The sequence below is a fragment of the Myiozetetes cayanensis genome, unplaced genomic scaffold (genome assembly GCF_022539395.1).
Source record: "Myiozetetes cayanensis isolate MyiCay16 unplaced genomic scaffold, myiCay2020 scf31, whole genome shotgun sequence".
NCBI lineage: Eukaryota > Metazoa > Chordata > Aves > Passeriformes > Tyrannidae > Myiozetetes > Myiozetetes cayanensis.
In genome coordinates this window covers 1,718,702-1,729,692 of record NW_026087533.1, presented here as the reverse complement: position 1 = coordinate 1,729,692, position 10,991 = coordinate 1,718,702, and the positions used below count along the sequence as shown (strand labels likewise).

General features: G+C 55.0%; 1 protein-coding gene across 1 annotated transcript; it reads right to left on the bottom strand.

Moving 5' to 3' along the window:
- Nucleotides 1-270: 270 nt before the first annotated feature.
- SNRNP40 (small nuclear ribonucleoprotein U5 subunit 40) lies at nucleotides 271-10,858 on the bottom strand. Its single transcript, XM_050326221.1, has 10 exons — nucleotides 10,661-10,858; nucleotides 9,850-9,979; nucleotides 9,170-9,263; nucleotides 8,162-8,327; nucleotides 6,836-6,958; nucleotides 5,501-5,621; nucleotides 5,155-5,237; nucleotides 4,684-4,745; nucleotides 2,716-2,819; nucleotides 271-688 (listed from the first exon to the last, which is right to left on the bottom strand). The coding sequence occupies exons 1-10, from the start codon at nucleotides 10,856-10,858 to the stop codon at nucleotides 639-641; spliced, it is 1,131 nt and encodes a 376-aa protein (XP_050182178.1). The 3' UTR covers nucleotides 271-638.
- Nucleotides 10,859-10,991: the final 133 nt, after the last annotated feature.

Below are 10,991 nucleotides of genomic sequence, written 5' to 3'. Positions count from 1 at the left end.
CCTGGCACAGGTTGCCCAGAGAAGCTGTGGCTGCCCCTGGATCCCTGGAAGTGTCCAAGGCCAGGTTGGAGCAACCTGGGACAGTGGAAGATGTCCCTGCCCATGGCAGGGGTGGAACTGGATAATCTTCGAGGTCCCTTCCCATCCAAACCATTCCATGATTCCATGAGTTAACCTCTCTGGTTCCCCTGGGCTAGATATGGGTGAGGGCCTTGATTTAGTGTTGTAGAACAGGAAAGCAAGCTGAGCATTAAATCCCAGCCCCACAGCTCTGTAAAAAGCCATTTATTGCAGTTTTAACTGTATAAAAAAACACAAAGGGAACCGGACAGGGAATAACCAGGCCATGTCTGGGCTTCAAACAAAAGGTACCTAATCCAAGGGATCTGGGTGAGGGTTAAATCATCAGTGGCACAGTCAAAACGAAATTCCTTTCAATCCCAAATTTTCCTCCCTCCCCAAAGAAAGAGGAGGTGGAAAAAGCTGCCCAGTGAGACTTGAAGACCTGCCCAGGGTGGGTTGTCACACCGAGGTGCTGCAACGTTCCCCAGTGCCACGAGTCGAGGGGGAGAGAGAGAGAGAGTCCATCCCACTGCTGGAAATCAGGGATCCCCAGGGCACAGATCCCACCACTGCCTTCACTGGATCTCCCCCATGTAGAGCCTTTTGTCACTGGATGCAGAGAGAACTGAGGGGAGACACAGAAAAAAAAGGAGGAATGTAAATCAAACTGCCCATTTTGAGACCTCCACTGATGAAATATCATTGAGTTCCCCATTTCAGGGTTCACAGGATATTCTGAGCTGGAAGTGAATGGCCCTCACAGGGCTCAAACCTGTGCTTTTGGCTTTATTAGCACCACCCTTTAACCAACTGAGCTGATGGAAACGATCCAGAAAGCCAAATTTCATTTATCCCCTAGAAACACCTCAAGAAATGACTCCTCTGACACCTGACCTGAGAAGTGGCTGCCATTCCCTGTCCCAAGGGAACGGGGTTTAATTCTTCCCGAGGGAGACTCCCGTTGTGCTGGCAGGAACAGGCTGAGCAGTGAAGGGATGAAGAGGTGGATAAACACGCCCCTAAGGAGGGATTTCCCTCCCCGGGAGTGTCCAGGCTGCACTGGGGCTCTGCCAGTGCCACTAGAGGGCACAGGCCAGCCAGGGAAGTGTTCCCGGGCCATTTCCACGAAGAATTTTCCCCAATATCCCATCTAAACCTCCCCTGGTGCAACCTGAGGCCGTTCCCTCTCCTCCTGTTCCTCATTCCCTGGGAGCTGCAGAGCCAGAAGGTCCCCCCTGAGCCTCCTTTTCTCCAGGCTGAGCCCCCCCAGCTCCTCCTCATCGGATTTATGTTCCAGATCCTTCCCCTGGAAAAGGCTCTTTGGGAGATTCAAGACACAAAGAGCCACAGGAACGACCCAGAAGAGCTGGTTTGACACTGAGAGCGCCCAGGAGAGAGCTGGGGGGATTCTACACAAGTTTAAACCCTGGTGTTTGTCATCCTGCTCCCTGTGCTCCCCCCTGTGCAGGTATCCTGGAGTGTGTGCACTGATTTATGGGATTAAGGTTCCCAGAGTTAACAGAAATCAATGGCACAGCTCGCCCTGCAATGCCTGAGTAGGCTTTTAATAATAGTTTTTTAATTCTTATTTGAAGGAGAGTGATTGATTCCCAAAGAGGAGCTCAGCAAACAATCCCCAATCCCCCCTGGAGCTGGCTCTGCTCCTCCAGCCCAGCCCTGCAGACAGAGCCAGGAATAACCAGGAAAAACCAGGAATAAACCCACTCCCCTCCCTGCCCAGCCTGGCGGTCTCAGCACCACCCAATTGCTCTTTTTGGGAATTTTTGGTTGCTGACCTGGCCAAGGTGAGTGTTGCCATGGAAACACAACCCCCTGTGGTCCTGCCCAGCACATGCTGAGCCAGGAAACGGGAATGACACCTGGTCCCAGCTACTGCAGAGTGCGTAAAATGGCTCAGGAAAGGCCAGAACTGGCACGTGGTGCCACGTGTGAGACAGCTCAGAGTGGGGGACTCAAACCACTGCACAAAGAGCTTCCTTTGGATTGGATACCGGGGAGAAATCCTTCCCTGGGAGGGTGGGGAGGGGTTGGGATGGAATTCCCAGAGAAGCTGTGGCTGCCCCTGGATCCCTGGAAGTGTCCAAGGCCAGGTTGGAGTACCCTGGGCTGGTGGAAGGTGTCCCTGCCCACGGCAGGGGGTGGCACTGGATGAGCTTTAAGGTCCCTTCCAACCCAAACCATTCCATGATTTTGTGATTCTATTACAGCTTTTGGCTGAGTTAGGAGACCCTCAAGCTGCAGATGCTCCCAGGTGATCCCTGTTCTCATATGAATACACTGGAGGGGGAAAAACCAACCCTCTGCCACCCCTAAATTTGTCTGATAATTGGAGCTCTGGGCCCCAATCCAATTCCTCTCATCCTGTCCCTTGTTCCCTGCTCCCCCTCCTGTCAGGGAGTTGCAGAGCCAGAAGGTCCCCCCTGAGCCTCCTTTTCTCCAGGCTGAGCTCCCCCAGCTCCCTCAGCTGCTCCTCACTGGATTTACTTTCCAGATCCTTCCCCTGGAAAAGGCTCTTTGTGGAATTCAAGACACAAAGAGTCACCAAAGCGACCCAGAAGAATTTTGGGGCCATTTCCTGGACCCAGCTGGAGAAACCACTCCCCCAGCTGAGCTGGGGTAGGGAGAACTTACTGATGGGCTCCTCTGGATGGAAGGCCAGCTCATTCACAGAGCCAGCATGGCCTGGCAGCTTGTAGAGAATCCTTCTGGACGTGGTGTCCCACACGTAGACAAACCTGCAACAGAGCCCTGGTGAGTGCAGGAAGGGAAGCAGCTGGTGGGAATGGGGAGGAGGGGTCCCAAACACCCTCCCAAACACTCCCTGCGTGCACAGCAGTCAGGGAAGGGCAGTAATTGGGTTGATGCCCTGGGGGGGCATCGCTGGGGCTGTTCACAGGGCACAGGGACAGCCTGTAAATCCATGGAAAATCAATCCACTCCGTGTCACCCCTCCAAGGGAAGGTCACTGTGCATCCCACGCATTCAAACCTGCTGGGGATCAGCAGCACTCTCCTCATCCTCTGAGCACCAAGGCTGGATCCTCTCCTGCTGGGTTCCTCAGTTTCCCCCCTGCTCCTGCCCACGTGTCAGGGCTTTGCAGAGCAGACAAAGAACAACACTTGCTCTCTACAACCAGCCTGGCTTTTAACTGGAAATACAAGAGCTGCTTTTCCCCCTAAAAAAGCCCTGAATCATTTAGAACCCAGCCTTGTCAGGAGCTTTGCAGGCTGGTGCTACTCTGTGACTGATTTTCTTGAAGGAAACTGCAAAACTAAGTCTTGAATGCTACTTGAAATCAGGATTTCTCCAAGCACTGTTCTTATCCACCAGGTAGGAGCTGTGTCTGTTTCTTTCTCAAAGCACTCTGCTGCTGTGTTTTTAATTTGGCAGGGTTGATTTTACTAAAATCCTTCTGAAGGGCTCAACAGCAAAAAAAACAACCCATCCAAGTAATTGTCCCTCCAACAGAGATACTCCAGCTGTACTCCAGGTAGTGCAGGAGGAGAGAATAATTATTGGGGGACTGTTTTGTCCTCAGATAACTGAAATGTTGGTTTAACCTTGCTTTGCTTTCCCTGCAGATGCTCCTCCAGAAAGAATTAAGATGGGAAGTGATAGCAGGGAGGTTGGGCAGCCTTGTCTGACCTGCCCTGGGAGCTGTCAGAGCTCTGAGCTCCATCAGCACCTGCACAACCAACTGAATGGCCCCAAGTCCTGCCCACTGCAGCCCTGGCAGGCTGGCCCCCAGGAATCCAGGCAGGAATCCCTCCCCCACGTGCCCTGGGAAGGAGAGTCACATCTCAGTCCTGGCTGGCACAGCTGCCCCACTATATCTGGGCAGTGGGAGCTGAAGTTCTGCCTGTCCTCTATCAGGAACTCATTAATTTGGTGCTTACCACTGCTCCATGCCCTGGCCTCTGGCCTGCAGGAATTCCTGGCTCCATGGCACTGACAGTGGGCCTGGATTTGCTCCAGGGAGGTCGGTGACCTTCGCAGGGACCTTCAGTGCCTGGCACAGACTCCATGCTGGTTCCTCCCCCTGCCCCCTTTCACTCCTCAGCTGATTTAGTTTACAGAATATCTCATTTACAAGTCCAATATGTGCTAATTGATCTTTACTCTTGCTCCTTAATTAAAGGGAGGATCAAGAATGATACATAGAACACCAGTGGTGCCTCCTGCAAGCAGGGATTTCACTGGTATTTGTGATGCTTATCAGCCTGACCCCCACAAACACACACTTCCCACTCTCCCCACCCTCAGGGATTCTCCCAAGCTCCTGCCAGGACAAACAAGGGATCTCATCCACTATTCCTGTCACCTGCTGGCCCTGGTGTTGGACTCTGTGGTGGGACATGGCAGGAATGCAGGTCCCCAGTCAGCTTTTGACAACAATAAGATTATTTTACAATTACCTGATGCTCCTCCACAGAGCCAGAGCCACAGAGACACAGCCCTGTGGGAATCAGGGAAGCTCACAGAGGGTTGTTTGGGACTTCACACCTCCCCCCACAACTCTGAGCCTTCAGGTCATGGTCCAGGGGCTGCTGCAAAACCATTATGGGTTGATGGCAACAGAGGAATGCAGTGCCAACTCACCTGTCAGCTGACCCCGCTGCGATTTTACTGCCATCTGGGGACCAGGAGCACCTCAGAAGGTTCTAAAATAAAAGAACATGCAGAGATCTCTGTAGTTCTCCCCTTCTCCTCGAATTAAAATTACCATGAGACTTTAAGCAGCACCAGCACCACTTTAATGATCTCCCTTTGGAAGATGAGATGGTAATTACAGATCTTATTTTACTGCTGGAAACATCCAGTGCCTTGTTATTTTACACAAAGTAGATGGTAAATGGAGAAAATACTTAATTTACAGCTAATTATAGTTGAACCAAGCAAGGAAATCTTGTTATTGAGGCTTTAATTGGAATCCCACTTTGTGTATTCATCTTTCTTTTGAGTTCCTATTAAAGCCTTTCTGGTCTAAACTTGAACTTAGAAAACAATTTACAGCAAAGTTAACAGCAGGAGGACATCAGGCAGTCGTGTTTGGGTCAGGGGCACACTCACCTTCTCAAAATTATGGACATTCCCCTGGAAAATCTTCACACATCTCTCCTTGGGGGCAAAGGGCCGCACGTCCCAGATGCGAACTGCAAGAGAGAGCTCAGGGCCATCAGCTGAGGGTGGGAGGGACCAGGCTCTGGAGACCCCCCTCTGCCAAGACATTCCCTATTCCCTTCATTCCTGGCCTTCAGGAGCTGGGACAAACCCTCCTGAGGCAGCTGTTCACGACCCTCCCTGGCAGGACAACAACTGCAGGAGCCAAACTCCCCGCGTCCCATCCCCGCTCCTGGCTCCTGTTTGGTGATGATGAACAAGTGGGGCTGTTCCCGAGGGCCCAGGCAGGAGGTACCTGTGTTGTCCATGGCGTTGGAGAGCAGGTAGGAGCCCTCTGAGCTCAGGCTGAGCCCCGTCACCGAGTCAGCGTGGCCCCTCATGGTGTAGGTGAGCTTGTTCTGCCGCAGGTCCCACACCTTGCACGACAAACACACGGCCGAGAGCGCTGGGGCTGCTGCTCCCAGAGCACCTCACACAGCCACTGACAAATCAGCTGGAGCCATCAGGGTGGCATTCCAGCTGGAGGGGGCTGAGGACTCAAATGGGGCTGAAACTTTGTGTGTGTGTGTGTTGGAGGGAAAATGGAATTTGGGCCTGAAGATTTCTAACTGAGCAAGGAGTTGCCTGTCAGCAGCCCTGTGAGTGCAGGGTGAAAGGGAATGGCTTCCCACTGCCAGAGGGCAGGGCTGGATGGGATTTTGGGAAGGAATCCTTCCCTGGGAGGGTGGGCAGGCCCTGGCACAGGTTGCCCAGAGAAGCTGTGGCTGCCCCTGGATCCCTGCAAGTGTCCAAGGCCAGGTTGGAGCAACCTGGGACAGAGCAAGGTGTCCCTGGCCATGGCAGGGGTGGAATGAGATGAGCTTTAAGGTCCTTTCCAACCCAAAACAGTCTGTGCCTCTATGAAAACATGAGGCTGAAATATTCTGTGTGCTGGAGAAAGAAACCTTGCCTTTTAGAACACTTCTAACTGAAAATATTCAACCACCAAACGTCAGCAGCCCTGTGCATGCAGAATTCCCTGTTATCTTGCTGTAGCTCCTCCAGCTCCCAGCTCCCACTGCCTGATGGCAATCCCACTGTTCATTCCCAAAGAAGGGCAGTGGGAACAGCTCTCATGCCTGTGCCACATGCTCCTCGTGCTGAGGGAAGGCTGGAGCCACAGGAACCCAGACTGAGCCCTCCAGCCCTCAGGAAAATCAGCTGAACGAAACCCCGAGCTCGCCCTTAAATGAGAATCTTCCACCCCAGCAGGTGACAGACTGGAACAGAGGGCAGGGAGGGGATGTGCCACCACATTTTCTTGAGTTTACCTCACAAGTGGCTCTGGGACAGCCAGCATTCCATGTGACAGCAGCGTGGGACACCTGGCCAGGGATGCCAGGGCTGGCCAGGGATGCCAGGGCTGGCCAGGGGATGCCAGGGCTGGCCAGGGACGCCAGGGCTGGCCAGGGATGCCAGGGCTGCCCAGGCTGTCACGTGGCAGCTCCCTGGAGCCCAGTTTATTGGCCCAGTGTCAACAGTGAGGTTGGACACAGCCCATCCAGGGGCTCTTGGGATGGAAAATTAACCAGGAGGCTCCCAGGGATGGACAAGGAGGGCAGTGGGACACAGGGGACGCAGAGGGTCCTACCTTGATGTCGTTGTCGATGCCTCCAGAGATGATCTGGTCGCTGGTGTCATTGAAGGTGACAGCCAGGACCTGGTAGGTGTTCTGGAATGTCTGCACAGCTGCTTTTTTCCTGATGTCCCACAGCTGGAAAGACGTGGCAGTTGTAGAAGGATGGACATTTAACATAAATATGGATATTTAGCAACAAAATCACGCACAAGAGACTCAGCTTGCTCCCCTGAAATTCCCCTGAGATCTCAGGAGGTCTCTACAAAAACAAGGCTTGGAGATACTTGGTCTGTGAAAGATGTCCCTGCCTATGGCAGGGGCGTGGAACAAGATGAGCTTTAAGGTCCCTTCCCTCAAAAGAATTAAATCTGGTGTGGTTGGAGCACAGGAATGAGGGGAGGGAAGAAGGAGATTTCGGGAATGGCTTCTGTTGAACGAGGTCAGCAGAAAAAGCACAACTGAGCAAGGTGGATCTTTATGACCCTCCAAAAGAATTAAAGAGCAAAAGGAACAGCCAAATTTTGTGATTTTTTAATTCTGAAGCCAAAATTATAAGATAATGCAATAACATGAACAAGGCTGAATTAAATGGTAAGACCCCAAAAAGTCTTCCAGAGCTCAAGAACTGAGGTCAAGGCAATAAAGAAGACCTGGAAGAAGCAAAGAAAGAGTTCCAATAGGGGGGTGACTATGAAGAGTAAACTAATGAATATGTATTAATTAAGAGACAACATCCAATGAATCTGTAAACAGTGTGTTTAATAAAAAGCCCTGCCCACCTGCTGTTGGATTAGAGGAGCTCTCCTCCTGAATGAACATCTACAAATTGGGCTTAAGAAGTTGGTTTCTGCTGCTTTTCAGCATCACTTTTGGCACCCCAGATGGGACTGGAACCCACAATCCCCATAAAAATGGAAAAAGTCTGTGCATTTGAGATCTCAGGAGTTCTCTACAAAAACAAGGCTTGGAGATAAGCTGGTCTAGTGGAAGGTGTCCCTGCCCGTGGCAGGGGCGTGGAACAAGATGAGCTTTAAGGTCTCTTCCCCCAAAATAATTCAATCTGGTGTGGTTGGAGCACCTAGCCTTTGTGAACCTAAGGCTTTATTTAACTGAATAAACAATAAATTCTACCTGTCTACCACTCAAACTGCCCAGGGGTTATTTCTCTGATTTCAGGTGACACAGGACACCGACCTCGAGAGAGCCTGTGCTGTGAGGGGGGGTTCATCTCCCACCTGTGCTCCTCGAGACCTCATTAACAACAGAACTGCTTTCTACCTTTCCACCCCCAGAGCCCACTTTATCCCTGTGATTTCAGGTGACTCGGGACACGCTGACCTTGACGGTGCCGTCGTCGCTGCCGGTGCAGACGAGCTGGGGGCCCCTGCGGGCGGGGTAACAGGAGTTGACGAAGGACGTGTGGCCCTTCAGCCTCTTCACCCTCTCCCCCGTCTCGCTGTCCCACACGGCCACGGTCTTGTCCGTGGAGGCTGAGAAGAGCATGCTGTGGGGCAAGAGACACTGGTCAAAGCTGGGAATCAGCGGTGGGAGAAGGATCTCTCTGGTTAAATCATTTTCCTGCCTCCCCGAACGCTCCCTGGGATGAGCACACAGGGAAAGCTCAGCAGCAGCAGCTCAGATGCAAGAGTGGAAAAGCCTTTTTAGATTAAGCAGCGTCTCAGTTGTTTTCTCTCCCTCCCCAGTGTCTCACAGATGCTCAAAACTAACTCCTTTCTGTTCCTCAAGGCTGCATCGAGGGCACTGCTGGGTCACACAGGTGGCTTTGCTCACAACCAGGCAGGCACCAATCCTTATCCAGGAAAGCCATGTTATAGGGATGTGCTGTCCATGGATTGAGCAAAGGCAACAATCCCAGGATCACTGAGGTTGGAAAGGATCTCCCAGCCCATGGAGCCCTCCCTGTGCCCCATCCCCACCTTGTCCCCCAGCCCAGAGCACTGAGTGCCACATCCTGGCCTTCCTTGGACACCTCCAGGGATGGGGACTTCAAACCTCCCTGGGCAGCCCCTGCCAAGGCCTGACCACCTTTCCAGCAAGAAATTCCTGCTGATGTCCAACCTGCCCCTCCCCTGGCACAGCTGGAGGCCGTTCCCTCTCCTCCTGTCCCTGTTCCCTGGGAGCAGAGCCCGACCTCCCCCCCGGCTCCCCCCTCCTGTCAGGGATTGCAGAGCCAGAAGGTCCCCCCTGAGCCTCCTTTTCTCCAGGCTGAGCCCCCCCAGCTCCCTCAGCCGCTCCTGCTGCTCCAGCCCCTTCCCCCTGACGTTCAGTGAGGGCTCCCTGGGGGTCTCTGAGCAGCAGGAGGGCCCAAAGCCCCCCTGTCCCCACCTGCCATCCGTGTTGTAGTGCAGCTCCATGACGGCCCCGCTGTGCCCCTTGAGGGTGGCAAAGTTGTCACAGTCCCCATAGACATTCCACAGCACTGGGGGAGAGGGAGGCACAGGTGAGCACAGGAATCCTGGGAACAGCTCCCTGCTGGGCGTGGGAATTCAGCAAAGCAAAGGATGCACCACCCCCAGCATCACCTCCAGCCTGGGATAACTCACAGCAGTAACAAAGCATCACTGAGAGCCCCAGGGCAGGGATGGCTTGAGCTGATTTAGGGGTCTTGATGAAGGTGAATCAATTAAGAAAAGCAACAATCTTCCCCTCAGCAAGCCCAAGCATTGAAATCTGTGTTTCTGCAGTCTCCTGTCACCCCTGAGAGGGACCTGGGGACACAGGGCTGTGCCCAGCAGGGCATTTCCAGTCCCACGGGGACAGTGACCTGCCAGAGGAGATGGAAAAAGCCTCCTGCAGCATTCCTGGGGAAATGAGGAGCTGGGAAAAGCCTCTTGCACCTCTCCTGGGTCAGCCCTGGGAGAAGCTTCCTGAACCTCTCCTGGGGAAACCCTTCATGCACAGGGCCCAGCCAGGTGAGGGCTGAGCTAAAACCCCTCAGCATCGTGTCCTGAGCCTGGGGAGCCCAGCCCAGCCCAGGGGACAGCAGGGACAGCAGGGACACTCACAGATGAGCCTGTCGAATCCAGCAGAGGCCAGGGTGTTGCCATTGGGGTGGAACTTGCAGCAATAAACCTCCCCCTCGTGCCCTGAGAGCAGCATGATGGGGGCCTGGAGGGAGGAGCAGCGTGGGGGGCCCTGGGGACACAGGGGGACACCGTGAGAGACAAGGGACAGCCCCAGCCTGTCAGACACCCCTCACAGCAGAGCTTCCACACCACATCCCACCACTGTCCCACGGGGATCACAGAGTCACTGAGGTTGGAAAGGATCTCCAAAACCATCGAGCCCACCCTGTGCCCCATCCCCACCTTGTCCCCCAGCCCAGAGCACTGAGTGCCACAACCAGGCCTGCCTTGGACACCTCCAGGGCTGGGGACTCCAAACCTTCCCGGGCAGCCCCTGCCAAGGCCTGACCACCCTTTCCAGCAAGAAATTCCTGCTGATGTCCAACCTGCCCCTCCCCTGGCACAGCTGGAGGCCGTTCCCTCTCCTCCTGTCCCTGTTCCCTGGGAGCAGAGCCCGACCCCCCCCTGCTCCCCCCTCCTGTCAGGGATTGCAGAGCCAGAAGGTCCCCCCTGAGCCTCCTTTTCTCCAGGCTGAGCCCCCCCAGCTCCTTCAGCTGCTCCAGCTGCTCCAGCCCCTTCCCTGGACACCTCCAGTCCCTCCGTGTCTCTCTTGTTCCGAGAGGCCAAGAACTGCCCGCAGCTCTGGAGGTGTCTCAGCAGCGCCAGCACAGGGTGCCCCCAGACCCCCTCGGGGGCTTCCCCATCCTCCCCCCATCTTCCCCTCACCCCCCTCCCCTCACGCCTCCATTACCCCCTGCAGCAGGGCCCCGCCGGGGGGCTGCCCGCCCGCGCCGCCCGTGCCCGGCGCGCCCGGCGCGTCATGGCGGGGCCTCTTGGCGGGCACGGGCACGAGCGGGAGGTCCGCGGCGGGGGCCGGGGCCGGGCCCGGCGCGGGGCCTGGAGTGGGGCCGGGACCGCCCGGCACCTTCCGCTTCTGCTGCTCGATCATGGCGGGGCCGGGCGACCACGCCCCCCGCACGCCATTGGTTGGCGGCGCCGCGCCCGCCGCGCTGATTGGCGGAGCGGAGCTGGATGTCCCGCCCTCTTCCCCCGCTGGGTGTCCCGCCCTCCCCGCGACGCGC